At 46.1% G+C, this 17294-nt stretch overlaps 1 protein-coding gene across 3 annotated transcripts in view; it reads left to right on the forward strand.

Annotated features, from left to right (window-relative positions):
* Positions 1-17294, forward strand: part of ZBTB46 (zinc finger and BTB domain containing 46) — a 58359-nt gene that overhangs the window by 14210 nt on the left and 26855 nt on the right. For all 3 annotated transcript variants that reach the window (XM_084296694.1, XM_084296696.1, XM_084296695.1), the window contains exon 4: positions 2496-3465. In XM_084296694.1, the coding sequence (XP_084152820.1) occupies positions 2496-3465 (970 nt within the window). The remainder of the gene's footprint in view (positions 1-2495; positions 3466-17294) is intronic.

Consider the following 17294-nt stretch of genomic DNA (forward strand, 5'->3'; position numbering starts at 1 on the left):
GACCTTGACTGAAGTCCCCAGATGGATTTCAGCATTACATGGGTAGCGCTATTCACATAGCGTAGAGCTATGCTGCTATTGACCTCTTCCCCTTCAAATAAAAAGGGTAAGCTTCTTTGTGCTTAATTCTGTAGAAAAACTGCAGAGAGCTGAAATACATAAACACCAGTTCAGCCTGTTTGCGCTGCAGGAAGGAAGATGGTCCTTCCTCTTTGGGGAAAGCGAATGTTTTTCAATGGTTAGGGCCCAGCTGCTCTGGCAAATTAACATTTCTGACACTGCCGAGGAGACAGCTGGGTTCGTGCAGGCTGAGGAAGCCTGTGCAGGCAGAAGTTGTGTAATCATCAGGTGGATCCCCTGCAGGAGAGGTCCTGGACACCGTATGGTCTGTGGGCCGAGGGGCGGCTCTATAACCAACGGTGTTGGCGAAGCTGTAGCTGTTCCGCTTCTGGGGGGGGGTATTAATAGCACAGAGTAGGGAAGGGGGCACGGGCGTTACGTAGCTGTGCCCCACAGCACTGGGAACCCATTTGCACGTGTCAATAAGCTCGGAGTCGTGGCTGTCCTAGGCCGGCCCCGTGCTGCGAGGCGACACGAACAGATGGGCCCGAGCGTGTGCTTGAACTCGAGGCGTGCTCAGAAGTTGCTTCGAGCTCGCAGCAGCCTCCTTACTGACAGAGCTTATATTTAACCATGTGTGCTTTTAAGCCTGGGAGACCTCAGCGTTTTGTTCTCACGGTGGTTTTTGTTTTTATCAGGAACCACCAGAATCCCGAATGCAGGCCTCCGATGTGTGTGCCTGCCCATAATTGCACTCCAAATCTGGTCTTGTCAGCACATACCAATTTTACAGCTGTATCTTGAGATGTAGGCCCCCACATCAGCTTTACAGTTAGAACTCCTTTTATTGGAACAAATGTAAGCTTTTGAAAGGAGGGAGTAGTTCCAGTTATCCTTCACACCGTATGGCAGCTTGGCACTCTTAATTAGTTGGACAGTTAAACCACTGTGACGTGGGATATAAATCTTGACGACAAGCTCCAAGTAGCTGCTATAAGCGAGGTGAAATGCCAGAAATTAGGCAAAGGGATTTGTGAAATTGTGGCAGGAAAGGTGAGCACGGCATTGGTGTGGTGAGGACTTGGTGGGGTTGTTGGGCACTGGCAGCCTCCTCCCTTGGCCAACACGGGGATGCTGTGAGCTGGGGGGCTGAGCTGGCATACTGGGTATCAGCCGAGCACTACCTTGGGAGAAGAAGGACAAAGGAGCTCCTGAAAGATGCTGAAGAGGGAACTGACCAAACTGCATCACAGGAGAGACTTAAAGCTGTGCCGAAAGCCCGTGAGCACTAGTCCGTGTTGATGTATCGCTTCTCTTACTTCTGCTTTGCAGGGAGAATAAAATTCAGTCTGAAAATATAGTGCTATTGATTACTGTTAACCTATCCAGATTTAAGGCCTCTCTTTTACCTGGTTTGAAATATCAAAGGAAGATCACTTTGGATGTAAGTTACACGACACAAGTGTCTGTCTTGCTGCGAGCACTAACTTGTCATTTTTTTTTGAGCACGCTGTCAAATGTTATGGAAGGTGATCAAAAGTCCTAAGAATTCGTATCAGCTTGATGGATGCCTTGTTATTCTGGGCATAAAAGCATCCTTGCTAAAAATGACCCTTTAGGTGATTTATTAGAATTCTTTACCCAATGCTTTAGGGTGGCTGTGGGGTAAACTTGGAGATATAAAGCCAAGGAAATAACGTGTTTTATTGCAAAGTTAAAAATGCTGTGCCTATAAGTAGTTAAGCTTCAAATAACATTAATTTCATAGTTCTGATCCGTCGCCAGTTAGTTTGGGTGGGGACTTGAGATTTTGTGATCTGTGGTCTTGGATTTGTCTATTGCTCTTCTGGCTTGAAAACAGTATTTATAGCCCCTCAACGGCAATATAGCAAGGGAAATAGCTGGTTTCAATTGGCTTCTGCTGTTTGAGGATTTCAGCTATTCAGTGTGCTACGCATAATGCTTTTTCCCTTGAGGAAATTGTGTTTCAGAGTGCTCTTCAATAGTTTGTATCCATCAGCGTGGTTTCAAGTGTAGTACTTCTGTCAAAACCAAACTTTACTGAACCCAAACAGTGAAAACTGGCAGCTGTTTTACCCGAGTAACTCCAGACAGGTTTTCTTACAAGTCTGCAGTGATTTAAAGAAACATTTCTCTGGGATGCTGTGAGATGCTGGAGACTGAGCTTCAAATCTAGTCTCTTTTAATGTAAATTACTTGAAGTCTGGTAAAAAAAAAAAAAAAAAAAAAAAAACATGCTTCATTGTGTAATACATGTAACATCTTTCTAGGCAGTTGTATTTTGTGGGATTCTTTCAAGAGGAACCTGTTATTTAATTTGGTGCAATGTGGGGTTGGTCTCATTGAGTCTTAGAAAAGCGTGTCTGTGAGTTTGTTTTGGGTGTTGTAATCCAGTCGTTTCCTTCCCCTTACAGGACTTGTGGAAGAGGAAACACAAAGATTTCCAAATGAATAACCGAAAGGAAGATATGGAGATTACTTCGCACTACCGGCATCTGCTTCGTGAGCTCAACGAGCAGAGACAGCACGGCATCCTCTGTGACGTTTGCATTATAGTGGAGGGCAAGATATTTAAGGCTCACAAAAACGTTCTGCTCGGGAGCAGTCGCTACTTCAAAACGCTGTACTGCCAGGTACAGAAAACCTCCGACCAGGCCACGGTCACCCACTTAGACATTGTAACTGCACAGGGCTTTAAAGCAATCATTGACTTCATGTACTCGGCGCACCTCGCGCTGACCAGCAGGAACGTCATCGAGGTGATGTCAGCTGCCAGCTATCTGCAGATGACGGATATCGTACAAGCCTGTCACAACTTCATCAAAGCAGCTCTCGACATCAGCATAAAGTCCGATGCCTCGGACGACCTCGTCGATTATGAACTGGGAGCTCCCTCCAGCAGCAGCACGGATGCTTTGATTTCGGCGGTGGTGGCTGGCAGGAGTATATCGCCCTGGTTAGCCCGACGAACGAGTCCAGCCAACTCTTCTGGAGACTCAGCGATCGCCAGCTGCCACGAAGGAGGGAGCAGTTACGGAAAAGAGGATCAAGAACCAAAAACAGACAGCCACGAAGACATTTCATCCCAGTCCCTTTGGTCTAGCGACATGGGCTACGGGTCTTTACGTATCAAAGAGGAGCAGGTTTCGCCCTCGCATTACGGAGGGAGCGAACTCCATTCTGCCAAGGATAGTGCAATACAGAACACTTTCTCGGAACAAGGAGTAGGGGATGGCTGGCAGCCCACGGGGCGCAGAAAGAACAGGAAAAATAAAGAAACTGTGCGTCACATTACGCAGCAAGTGGAGGACGACAGCAGGACAAGTTCCCCGATGCCGTCTTTTTTACCTGCCTCAGGATGGCCGTACAGCAGTCGAGACCCAAGTAAGTCACTCTTCCGCTTCCGTCGCTGACATGGGAAATGCTGAGTTAATTATATCTGTTTATGGTATGATCTTATCAGTCTCTGAGATGTATTAGCTTGTCGGAGTGTGAGAAATGTGAAAACCTGCGTTGCCAGCGATTCTCAGGCACTGTGCAGCTCAGCCGGGAGCCCGTGTTGCAGCCGTGCTGCTTCTTCTGTGAAAAAAGGTGGTAATTCTTTTTCGGCCTTGAATGTAGATCAGCTTGCATCGCCCCCAAACCCCGTTATAATCATGGGAATTAATGAGATGAAAGATTCGAATTTATTTTGACAGGTCTGTAAAGCTCATCACTTCGTGTCAACGTTGAGGAATTTTCCTTGCATGTATATTGATGGTGTAATTAGCCACGCAGAGGTGTGATTTAGTGACTCTTAATGGTACGAGGTTCAGTACTCTGTGATGCTCAGGTGTCACTCTGATGTGTAGGGAAGCCACCAGAGCTTGTTGCTGGTAGTAGCAGGATGGGTGGCAGGTAACTTTCAGGATTCAGTTTTTTGAGGTATTTCCGAAGCTTAAAAATGTATTTTGGTGTGTGATTATTTGTAGTCTGAGTGGCTGCTTTTTAAAAAATTATAGCCAGGGAGGGAGATGTTTTCTTGACTTCTTCTGAACCTTTTGGTAGTTAGTTTTGTCTCCAAATGAAGATGACTGTGCTTTTTGATTCGCTAGTTGTGTGCAATAAATAGATCCAGGAACGCTGGTGATGCAGGGGGTTTGGTGTGAATTTCTTTTTTTTCCTAAGGACTTGAAGTGAGCGTGGTGTGGTACCCCCTCAGGCTGAAGAATTTAGTCTGTGATGTGAGTTAGCCTCATTCCCTGCACACCAGACTCCGAGCCAGCCAGGAGAAGGGTGTGTGAGATTCTGGTGTCAGATTGGGATGAAATAAGCGTGTAAGCAGTACTGAAAGTCTGAGGAGCCTTTATGGGCTGGAAAAGGATGTTTAAGTTGCTTGCAGACTGATGTTTAAATATGGCTTTCATTGGTATTTAAATGGATGGGTAACTCGACAAATATCTTTGGATGCATTACATTTTACAGTTATCTACTGCAGTCGGCTTGCATGTAATTATTCTAATTGGCTGATGATAAAATCTAAACAACTTCAGTTAGAAGAAAAAATGTGAGATAACTTAAGATAACAGTGATTTATCATGAATCTTGGCTTTACAATGCTTGTGCTCTAGAATTGTTGTTGGTGAAGTCTCACCCTGGGCTGCTTAGGATGCTGTTGGCACAGGTTTTTTCGTAGCATCCCATAAAAACCACTCCACCACTTGTGCTGTCTACGAGGTGTGCGGGTTTTGGACAGGTATATGAGGCAAACCACACGTGTTGTGGTGACTGCAGAAGCAGAAATGTAGCACTGATCTTAGCCAACCGCCTATAAATAGAAGGTCTTTATGCTTTTGAAAGGAGTGCCAAATGGAAGAGATTGTGTTACGGGAGGCTGAGCGATGGCTTCATCCCTTAATTCCCAATTGTTAAGGAATTAAATAGAGGTGGCCCTTTTCTTCACAGCTGTTTGCAGATGAGAAGATGGCTTTGGGTGTTGACTCAGTGCTGCAGATACAACCAAATTATTTATTGCAAATCTTGTCTTAAACACAGTTCCTGATAAAAGAGGTGTTCCTAGTGAATGGTGGAGGCTGGGTGAGGTGTTTTCGTGTTCCACCAGCCCTAGCAGAGCAAAAAGAACCAAACAGCAGCACTTGTGGTGCTCTGACACCCCTGCGGTACAGGGGGAGCCTTGCATGTGCCTTGGGTTGATTTCCCTGATTTTAGGGAGAGATTTTTGGGGTGTGATGTAGGCGGATCTCAGATCTGTGTGCGTTCGGGTTTAGTTTGCACTCAGGTGTTTGGGAGCAGCGAGCCTTGTGTGCTTGTGTCCCTTGGCGTGTGGTTTTGGGAGGTCACCGTGGGCATCGCAGGAGGGATCACTTCTCTTCCAGTGCATGGAGAAGAAGAGAAGCATCCCTGCTACCCCAAAGCATGGGTCTCTCCCCGCGAGCAGTGGGGTCTCGTGGTCTCGCATTAATGTTTCCCATCTCCAGCAGGTGGAAGCAACCCTCTTGCGAAGTGCTCGCTCTCCAGCTGTGAAGCTGCAGGGTTCTGCTGGGTTATGCAGGGGTGCCCCAGGTGCTTCCCTTCCCTGCTGGAGTTCAGGAGGAGCCTGGGGGTGCTGCAAACGTAGCTCCAATACACGAAGAAATGTTGATTCTCTAGTGTGAAAGAGAACGCACTTTGTAGTGAGTATTTGGGATGTGGTTGAGGGCTTCATTCTTTATGTTTCAGCTTAAAGTTGTCTTTGAATTGGGTAGTGTCAGGCTTTGTTCTTTAAAACAGACTCCATGGTCTAGGCTTTTTGTTCCCTCCCTCGTTTAGAAGTGTCCCTAGCCGTATGTTCATGGCCGAGATGAAAAGGTGCCCTCTGAGGAAATGGCTCAGTGTTCCTTCATGAATATGCTGGAAAAAAAAAAGTTACCTAGAACTCTGTTCTCTGAAACTCATTAACTTTTCTGATCTAATCGGTTATTTTAAGATGCTGCTTGCTAAGTCTGAAAGCCCTGATTAGGGGATAATTTGGATATCGTTGGCAAATGCCTCTGTTCGCATAATACAAAGCTGATTCAGGAGAGCCCATCCTAAAACTTCAGTGTTAGTGTCCTCCTCCTGAAACTGTTCCAGGTAATCATTTGGCCTTTTTTGCATGCAGCGTTTTGGAAGGCGTGTCTGGAAATAACTGGTATAACCTTTTAAATTCAGTGATTTGGGGGAGAAGGGCAATTAGATGGGAGTACTTAATCTGTTGTGTTTCAAGGAATCTCGCTGGGCATTGGATCAAACCAACTAGCAGTTTGTTTTCACTTTGTGGTGGTGCTTCTTGTGGTGGGAAACTTGTTGATTCAAGAAAGGTGCATTGAGCTGTGTGTGTGACATGATATAGTGGGGCCTAAAACAGGCGTAGATTTTCTTTTTTAACTAAAAGGACAGTAAAATTCTTTTCAAATCAGTTGATTCTCTCCCAGTTGCTGGTGGGATGATGCTTAAAGGCTTTGAATTTGATTACGCTACAGATTAACACAAAAAGGAGTGTCTGGAGTAATCCTGTGAATGGTAATCTAGCATCGTGGAAGGAGCTACCGAAGCAAGATTCCTGATGTCTGTCACAAAGAGCGTATCTTCCTTCTCCAAGGCAGAACGATCCAACAAGATCTGCAAAAGGATCCCCACTAAGTCAGGATGCTAGATGGAGGATGGGATTAAGCTCTCTGTTTCTGCAGGGTGGTGTCAGTCGGGCTCCCAGCTTGATGAGGGCCCTCTTTTCACGCTGCTGCCAATTCATTAATTTGGGTTCTCCGTTGAGTCACGGAACACATGAGGGTTTCTCTTTCTCATCCTGTTTGGGTTGTTCAGGATGTCGCTCTGTCATTCCTTATATGAAACATTCAGATGTATGTCTTCCTCGCCAAGCCACATTAACTTGGAACAGCAGTTCTCCAAAGTAAACGCAAGGATGGGCTTTTATAAATAATACGCTTCTTCATAACTGAGCCAAGAAGAATTTCCTCCGCAGACTTGCGAAAATAACAGGTCTGCATTTTATTCTAACCTTTTTTTTTTTCTGGAACTTCGTGGAGTTTCTAGAGAAACATTGCTGTTTGTTGGTTGCAATACCAGAGGTTTTAATGAAATTCTGAAGTAGTCGCATGTCTTGAGCACCTTCATTTTCCTTGGGTTGCTGCTCAGCTAACACTTGTGGACGAAGCTCGTACAGGACTGTACATTTTGAGGGCCTTCCCTGCAGGATGGGATGATATTATAAAGGCTCTCACCAACAAGGGTGGTTATCCTCTCTAGAAGAGCTGTTACGCTAGCAAAACATTGCTGGTTTTGCTTCTCCATATAATGGAGAACCGTGTCACTTGGGGGTGGGGGCTTTTGAAGAATTTATTGATGGTTTTATTAATGCGTTAGTTCAAGCATAGTAGTTATGATTCAGGAATTTATTTCTAAGGAAATACTCCCACACATCTTCAGAGTGTTTGCACCCGAAAGCTGCAAGCAATCTCTTTTTTTTTTTTGGATGCCAATTGACTGTGAAATGAAGCCAATTATTTTCAAAACAGAACAGTCATTTATAAAGACATTATAGCTCAGGATCTTTCGGCTTCATTTTGGTGACACGTAGTGAAATTGTTGTCTTCTGCAAGAGGAGCTTCAGGATTTACGTTACAATCCTCACGGGAAGGACGGACAGGACTGCGCTGTGTCCTCCCTTGTGGAGCTCCAAGGTACTTCAATATTTCCCTTCAAAATCCTCCGATTTGCACAGGTTTCCTCCCTCGTGGCGAGGAGAATTTTGGGCGTGTTTTTGGATGACGCAACCTGATTGCAGCGCCACGAGTCGTGCTACTGGCTCCCCGCGCAGATTGGAGACAGCTGGTGTCGTAAGCTTTTTCCCATCCCTTTTTCCTCTCTTGGTTCCTTGGGAGTGAGTTACGATTGCGGGAGCTGTTGGCGAGCCCAGATGCTGAGCGGTCGGATCGTGTAGATCAGAAACATTTCGGGAGGCTTCGGAGAGAGGAGAGAGGTCAGCTCAGCCAACTCGGTGCAGGTGAGGCCTCAGCGCCTGTCTGGATGCGTAGGGGGGTCTCCTATGGAATTATTTATGCTTGCAAAAAAAAAAAATCTTTTTCTCAGCAAGCTTCTGGGTGCAAATCTTCAAATCTTTTCCGTGCAAATCTTCAAATCCTCATCTTGTCGCATCATCTTCAGAGAGAAACCACAGATTTTTGTCAACGTCAGCGGAAGGTGTCTGCTGCAGCGAGGACCAGGAATTCCTTCGATTGCTTTAGGACATCAGGGGATACTCAATCAAGGCAGGAAGCTGCTTGCCTGCCAAAAATGTGTAGACATGCTAATGGGGCAGTGATGACAGCCGAAGCAGAACTGGGTAATTATTTTTGCTTTTGCTGTATTCAGAATGACGCCACACTTCGAGTCCTGGCTACAGGTTTGTGTGCGTTGTAAGCATCTGTGTATTTATCACATTCTTTTCGTGATCCAAACACTTCTTAAAAAGACAAACAAACACAAAACCAGCACCAAATCACTTTCTTGAGCCGGGGTGTTGGTTGTGGGCTGGTGTGCGGTACGCGTGTTTGCATGCCTCTTCCTAGAGAGAGAGAAGGGCAGACCTCTTGAGAAGAGGACAGTGGTGACTGGAGCGTGCAAACGGCTTTGTGATGAGTGCCAAAAGTGAGACAAGCCATGTGTACGTAGCCGTATAGCCAGCAGATGCAGCCAGCCCAGCGTTTGGGGAATCGTCAGCTGTTTGGTGGTTTCTGTAGATGCAGCTACTGCACAGTGAAATCTGGTTTCAATAGATGCTGCTCAGGAAACTTAAGTTGCTGCAAATCCATTTCTTAACCCCAGTCTCCTCGTTTCCTTGCTTTTTTATTTATTTATTTTTCAAACAGTGGAAATTGCATTGTTTTTATTGTGGTATTTGGCAAGCGTTTTGGTCCATGTGGTGGAATAAAGGTCTTAAATATTGAGAAAGGGGGAAAAAAACTGAACGTAGTGTTTGTGTTCAGGATTTGGATGTTTAAGGAACTCAAGATTTGCGTTTTGCAAAAACGGAATCGTTGTGGCTTTACGTGTTACTTTATAAACAATCAAATTGCTGTCCTCAAGAGCTGGTATTAAAAAGAGGAAGAAAGAGGATGCGCAGGCTAGTACTGAATGTTAATGAAGGCATAAGGAAAATGTAGCATGAATGAATTCAGGAGGGCTGGGGCTTTGCAGTCTGGGACAGAGCTCTTTGGCACGAAGGTGGGTGCTGACACAGACCGGAGATACAGAAGGGGAAGGAGCGGCAGCAGTTGTATGAGAAGAAGGAATAAGGAGCGGGAAGAGGGACCACAGGATGGAGAACAAATTCTGAGAAGGAAAAACTTGCATTTGGTGCAGTAAGGGACAACCCAGCGAACATCCGTGGGAGCACCTGAGAGAGGCTGAAGTGACGAGGGAGCAGGATTCGATGAGAACATGTCTGTGTTGGGAATACCTGCTGAGCACTGAGGCACAGTGCATGAATTTATTTCCAACCCTCCTGTTCCTCCTGGAGATGGATAAACCTTACTTAACTGAGCTCCCTCCTGTCCAGGCATTCTCCACTTTCGCATACTGACATTAGAAAGCAACGCCCTGCTCACGTCCTTGGTGTTTCTTAAGATCCTTTAGATCTTACCTAAAACCAGATTTTATTGGCGAGTTGTAGATTTTTTTTTGGGGGGGGACAAAAGCAAATATATTGTTACAGCAATGAATGAAAACTAGGGTGGTTGATGATTTAGTTGTCAAATTAATGTCTGGTGTTTAAAAATGGGCTTGAACTTTAATAGCTTCCTGCTGTTAGTTCATTGTTTGGTGCTCAGTTTTGGAAAGATCACCTTTTAATTAGGGCAGGTGTTTTGAATCCAAATGTTCAGATTATTGTAGAAGCGTTGAGTATTTTTGAGGATAAGCATGAGTAAATCCCAAATAGCTCGCCACCTTGGAAAACAAAGTCACTTAGTGCATTTTTCCACCTGCTTTACGAGAAGTTGTAGTTACAGTGCAAGATATTCTACTGTTGAGAGGGGTTTAATGATGTTCTTAATCACGAAGCAATTCCATGCTGTATGCCATGGCAGTCGGTGGTGCCAGGCCTGCAGGGATTGGGGATTTCTGCCCTAATGCCACCCCCAGAATTCTTTCTCAGTGCCGAAATCAGCTTAGCCCCTGTTCTGCATTCCGCTGGCTGCTGGAGCTGCCCAGCTTTCCAGACTGTCCTCGGTGCTGTCTGCCGGCACGGAAAGCCAGCAGTTTGCCTTCTGGAAGCAGCTGCTGCTTGCAGCAAAATGCAAAAACAAAAAAACAAAAAACAAAAAACAACAAAAACAAAGCAACCAAACCTCTGTGTCCGTCTGCTGGGTTTTGCACAAGGGTCGTGGAGGGTGCTCGGTGAAGAATTCGGGTCCTGCCCATCACCGCAGCAAGAGGCTAACGAAATTATTAGGATGCGGTCCTTGCAGGAATAACTATTCTGAGTTCCCGTTATTAAAGGGTGAGGTCGGGTTATTTTGAAGGCTGGAAATGAAAATCATTGCTTTTAAACCCAGACACTTAGCCGTGGCTACACCCTGGCTTTAAAATGGTTCCACCCTAACCCAGCTTTAGCTCAAAGCTCTGTGTCCGTTTCCTTTCCCCGCCCTGCGTTCCCCAGGCTCCAGAGCCGCCCTCCTCCTCCTCCTCCTCTTCCTCCTCCCTATGGTAACAGCCCCAGCTCTGCTAATCTGCTTAACCCTGGAGATCAGAGGCACTTCCCTCTCTGCAGTGCCCTTCTCCCTGTGTTTTGTGCCTTGTGCCAGGGCTAACGTAGGCTCAGCTTCACAGATATTTCATATCCAAAAATAAATACATTTATTCATTTATATATTTACTTATTTTACTCTCGTTTCTTTACTGAAATTGGAAGTGGTAAGAAGTGAAGCTTTCAGAATTTTAGCTCTTTGTGATCATCTCTGTTCAGGACTTTGGCATTTGAAGTGCTGCTTTTGCGTTCACACACGGTGGGGATTCGCTGTTTGGATGCAGCGTCAGAATGAAATGAAAACTTACTTTGCTGCATTGGTCTCAGATTTTACTTTTTTTGACGTTTCATGGGTACTAGCATTCATGCTGAATGTGGTACTTGACTGCTGTGCTTGTGTCTCTTCATGTCTGTGCTGTCAGCCTGCGCTTCACTACTTCTCCGTACTGAAGAGCAACAGAAAATAGTATCAGATCTTGTACTAAGTTCTGACTCTTGAAAAAAAGAGGTTAAGCTTACAGTCAGGCGTAGTATTTTTGAAGTGATAGCCTGTGTGAAGTTAGTGCACGATTCTCTGCATATTTTGGGGAAACAACAGTAGTTTCAGATATTTCTGTGCTGGCCATTCTCTCCTGCTCAGACCACTTCAATCCAATAACTTCAAAAAGAAGTAACTCATCCAATTTAACCATTTCTGTCATCTTTGGAGGTGGGTGCTCTGTTGTGTCTAGGTGCTTCGGTCAGTGCAGTGGCCAGGCTGACCTCGTGGCCCTACAGACAGTTGAGTCGAGGTCACCTGCAGGCGGTGACAGTGACACCAAGCAGCGGCGTTCGGGGCCAGGAGCTCCTTTTGTTGACACAGCCCACAGGGGAAAAAAAATAGTCTTCAGAATTTGAGTGGGTAATAAGTAAAAGTGAATATTGTAGGAAAAAATAAAAATTAAAAAAAAAATCAGATACCTGGAGGAGTAGAGGGAATTTTCCAGTCGACCTTTGTACGCTGCCTGTTGTTCTGAGGAAAACAAAGATCCAGGTGTGCTTCTGCTTCCAGCATACCGGTGTGGAAATATCAGTATCAAAGCAGGTTGTACCTGTGTAGAATTAAAATATTTTGTTAGAATGTCTATTCTAGAAGCATTGAGGGAAGTTTCTGTTGCTATTGATGCATGGTGAATCCCTGCTGGTTATAGGCTAAGACCTAGAGGTTAAGATTCACCTGCAGGGGTCCCAGGGCTGCAGTTTCCCCCCAGGTCTTCCAGAAGCAGCTACCAGCACCTGAAACTTGCTGCTTTATACAGGAGGTGCTCCTCAGTGCCTCAAATCCAACAGCACAGGACAGCATCCCAGCTCTGGTTTGTATCACGGTCGAGGAGCTGAAGGAGAGCACGAAGCTGGAGGAAGATGAAGGTGAGGGAGCGCAGCCTGAAGCAGATTTAATTTTCAGCTCCACGAGGATCTACTTCAGGTGTCTGTTGTTAAGCTAAAGGCGGTTTGTAATGGTCGTGTATGTCGTGGCTAAACATCTACAGTCTCCTGGATTTGGGGTTTGGAACTTATTTTGAATGTGCTGCGGATTATATCCATGTGCATACTATTATGTCAGTAAAACGTTGCTAATCAAAACCACTGTAGTTCATGGCTTCGCTTCTCTGTGTAAATATTCCAGTATGTGAGAATGCTGGGGTTTGTTTGACAAATACGAAGTTTTGAAACCCTTTTTCGTAGAAACAGGGGGGATCTAAAAGACAAACTTCAGGGATGTTTTTGGCAGCTGGTAAAATAAGTCATTTTGTCTATCAACCTGGGTACCCCTTCTTTCTTAACTGACATAGAAAACACTAGGAAATGAAAGCTTTTCCTTCTCGTGAGTTTGCTTTAAGCCTTTTACACGTAAGGACATCTAGCTGAATCTTTCTTCTATAAACTTAGAAACATGATATGTGAAGTTTTAGGTGAAATCCACTGTCAGGGAGATCTGAGTGGGTACTCCGCACAAATACGTAAAAGAACCTCAAAAACTGTCTTTGATTTTACCTGTTCCATCCAAAACAGTTTGGTTCAGGTCAGAATTGGGCAGTGTCCTTGAAAGAAAATCGTGGTTGAAGTGGCTCCCACTTTCCCCTGGCCTTGATTTCCACCCCCACGCTCTGTTCAGTTGTTCCGGTGGCAATGTTTGTGCAACCCTGCAGTGAATCAGATTGGGGAACTGATCTGGGTTTAAAAATAAACTTTTTTTTAATAACCTAGTTTATTTTTAACATATCTTAGTTCCTGTCTCAATTTCACTTCACAACTACGCAAACAGTTGGACACAACCGAGGGGGTTGTGGGGGGCTGCAGGAATGAGCGAGCGTTTGGGGTAGGAGCAGATGTTGGTAGTGCTGGCACCTCTTCCCTCGCATCCCTCTGCCCTTTCTCCTTGTCTTGTTGTATACAAAAAAGTTCAGTTTTCCACTGTACTGAAAGTTGTACAAGTAATGTGTTGGAGGCCCTGAGCAGCTCCCCTGTTTAAGGGAAGTGAGAGCACGGCTGGAGTACGAGACCCGGCGTGGTGATCTCCAGTGCAAGGGCTTTGGGTTTGAGCAAGCCCAGCAGAGGCCATCGGGATGGGCTAGAGGGTGCTGTGTATGAGGTTTGGTTTAGGTGGGGATGGGGGGGTTTTCCAGAGCCAGACCCTACTCAGATGTGTACAGTGAAAGGAAACGAAGTGTGAGTGTGGGTGTGAGTTATGGGAAGGGAAATTCTCACGGGATAAAGGGAGGAAATTCTTCACGGAGCGGTCATATGATGGAGCAAAGTCTCAGAGAAGTTGTGGGGTCCCTCCCCTTGCAAATATTTGGAACTCGACTGTACAAGGCCACGAGCAACCAGGTAACTCCAGAAGTAGCCCTGAAGTCACCTCCAACCTAACAGAGTCTGTGATCCTTAAAAAAGGAACTGTATAAGAATACAGCAGTCACGCAGCCACCAGTCAGGACTGCTGCTGATTGCTGACACCGCTTGAGACGTAACATCAAACACTTGCCTTTCTGCTTCCGACAGTGGGACACGTGTGCATGAGAGCTTGTCTTTACTTCCCTTCATCTTCCCACCCTAATTTATATAATGAGAGCGTTCTCTCCCTCGCAAACTACTTGTTGAAAGTTATTTGCAGTATTCACGCTCAGTATAAAGAACTGGATAACTTGCATTGTAGCTGAAATATTCTGTACAAAAGATTCTTGTATGGAAAATTTTTTTTGAGTGCTGTTTCACCTTGACCGACCTTTATTCCACTTTAAGAGAAGATGACTTAGAACACTGCACGCGGTGACCTTGGCCAGAGAAGCCACGTGCACGGTTTGGTTCGTGTAGCTCAGAGGCTATACTAAGCTGCACTTGCTGGAAGGTATCACTTAACTGGTTTGTTGTTAGCGGTAGCAAAAGTCTGGTATCTCTGCGTTGTCCAAATGCAGCGATAAGAAATATATAGGTGGATTTTTCTACCTCTTTGTGGAGCGAACTGCGTCAGCTTCTGAAGAATCACAGCCGTAATTTTGGGGAGCAGGGGGGTGTCGGAGTGTTGATGGTTGCAAAGTGTGCTTTCTGAGTTAGTGGAATGTAAGATTAGCCGGTGTTTCTTTAATTAGCTCCAGATAGTCGCTGTTACCCCTACCTTTGGCAAGTGTCCACAAACCGCAAGCGTCCAGGGGCTGGCTGGGTTTAGCAGATGGCGTTCCTGATGTTGGGGAAGGCAGGGGGACGATGCTGGTGAAGGTTTAATTCCACCAAAGCAGGTAGCGGAGCTGTGCAAGCGGGGTGAGCTGTGCAGAACAGGTAAAAGGTGTGTTTTATGGGCAGGAGGTGCTGTGATTGCTGCTGTCTGGGGACGTTGGAGGGATGGAGGGTGGTTTGTGGGGCTGCAGTGTGTTCCCCAGGTGCCACACGGCGCTAACCTCCAGCTCACAGCGTGCTCCTGATGGAGGGTTTGCTCTGCATGACGAAGCACTGACGGCGAGGAGAGCTGAGGACGGGTTGGAAGGCATCCTAAAAGCTTCCTGATGTTTGCCAGGGTGATAAAGAAAACTTTGAGAAACTGGCTGAAGGCTTTGGCTGCAAACCATAAGCTAAATGCTGCTGGCCTCGTCTCACGGAGCGCTGCATTTGCGGCGGGGTGGCCGATGTGCCATGCAGCCAGAGGGCTGGGAGCTCAGCAGGCTGAGCAGGAGGCATGGGATCCCCTCTTACCTGGAGATGGGGATGAAAAGAAGAATATGTATGAATATATTCCTACAGAATATGTAGTCCAGCAGAAGATGTGATCTTGTATGGCCTTGATTCACACCTCTATTCCACGTGATAAATGGGGTTAGACCTCTACGTGCAGGCTTCCAGAAGATATTCAGCCATGTACATGAGAGAGCAGGAGTAAAACTTGGAAGAAGAGATGACTGCAAAGCAGATTATGAAAGAGAAGGATAGCACTGGGAATCTGGGAAACAGCAGAAGGAGCTGGGGATGTGCCGAGAAGGTAAAACCAGTAAGTACAGCCAGGAAACGGGTGGTGAGGGGGAGCTGGCTGTGGAGCAGGGCTGCAGTGAGTAAACACAGGCAGAAGACTTGAAGAAAAAAAAAATTTGTGCATCAAATTAAGGTACTCAAACGGGTTATTCTTTTAACGTGGAGAAGCTTTTCCTTGGTCTTTCTGAGGTGGCACATGTATTTCTCAGTTGTTGGAGCAGATTTAATGTTTTTTTTTTTCTGTCAGTTTTGCTGTCACTTTTCTCCCAGATGTAGAAAACCAATTTGTTGCGTTAATGTTTTGTTTGGGTGCTGCAGTAAGTTGCATCACCTTTATTTCTGCTACAGCCCTTCCCAGGGAGCTGGCAGGCACGTGTAGTGCTGCTTCATCTTTGAGTAGTGCAATCTGAGCTAAAAAGTGCCTAGGGCTGAATTTCGTACTGGTGACAACCTTGATGCTGATCCCCTGCAGCCGGTAGGTTTCTGCCTTTGTTTTGGGCTCCTGATGCCTGGATTTGTGACAAGATCTGAGCTTATTTGACGGAAAATCTTCTCTTTTTCAAATGCTAGCAGCGGCGTGCCTGCTGATGAATGGGGTTTCTGGTCTGGGTTTGCCCTTCTCATGCTGTAGCCACGTCGCTACCTCGCTCCCAGAGCAGGCACCCGCTCGGTTTGTCGTGGTCTGTGCGGGTGGTCGGGCTCTCAGCGCTCCTCTGTGTCGGGCTTCTGTGTACAGATAAGAAATTTCCTGGCCAATTTTTGCTTTCAGACTTCCAGGGATGCATCATTTGCAGAAACTATAAGAAACAGGCCCCGTGTTTTGTTTCTAAACCCAACTGAAGGCAAACTGCTCATCCGAATCAACGAACTAATCGAGCTTTCCTGAGGCTTCCGTGTTTTGGAAAATCGCCTCGGTGTAATAGAATAACTGCAAAATAATTAATTGTTGAAGAGACTAATGAGCTCAGTTTTTGGAGCGGCGCTAATCCCGTGTTGAACTTGCTGCACTGAGCGGGATTTCCTGCTCGTGGCTCCCGAAACCGTGCAGCCGGAGGGGTTTCAGTGCATGGGGTAGGAGCCGGCCGAGGATGCCCGTGACCCGTTGTCTTGAGTCGTTACAAAATAGAAGCTCATCTAGTAAAGCTTGGTTTACGTACTTCTGAAGAACTTCAGTAAACAGTTTAGATTACTGGGCAGTGACGGATGCTTCTGATCCGTGTAGTTCTTTGGCTCAATCTCGTTAAGTGAAGCCGTGTCCTGGAGAGAAGGGAGAAGTGGTTTTGGAGGCTCCGTGAAGGGGATCTCCGTGCGTTTTTGGGTTTTGGTGTACTGCGAGGATTTCAGTACTTACGTGACTAAGTGGATATTTATTTTGCCTTAATGTGTATTTGATTAGCTATAAATACTGGAAGCTCTAAAGCCTCTATTTCGCTGTCTGTCTCTAATCTTGGCTTTTGAGGAGCGTTTAATGTGTCATTGTGGTTACAATTAATCTGCGTGTGTTTTAGCAATTAGCGTTTATGTGCGGCAGGCAGGAGCAGACTCTGGCGACTGTCAATCAGCGTCTGCAATGGGCCATGAAAAGGGAAAGGAGCCTGAAAAGAGCCATGAAAAGGGCAGGTGAGTTACTGCCCGGTGACTTGGCAGCAGGGACGTGGTGGCAGGCACCCCTTGTGGCCCGAGGGGCTTCTGCCTCTTGGGGTGGCGAGGAGCACGGGAGCAGCGGGGTTATCGTTATCGTGGTGGCTGATAAAGCCAGCTGGTAAGTTACTGGGTTAATGGGGCAGAATTTAGTGTCTCCACCGTCTCTTGTAACAGCTGTCAAGTTGTTGTAACTTCTCTTTATGCGGAAATGTTTGCTTTGAAAACAAGCTGCGTGATCTTCCAGGAAAAATGCATATACCTGCTACCTGAGGCATGACACCTCAGT

Source organism: Netta rufina, assembly GCF_964035555.1.
Source record: "Netta rufina genome assembly, chromosome: 16".
NCBI lineage: Eukaryota > Metazoa > Chordata > Aves > Anseriformes > Anatidae > Netta > Netta rufina.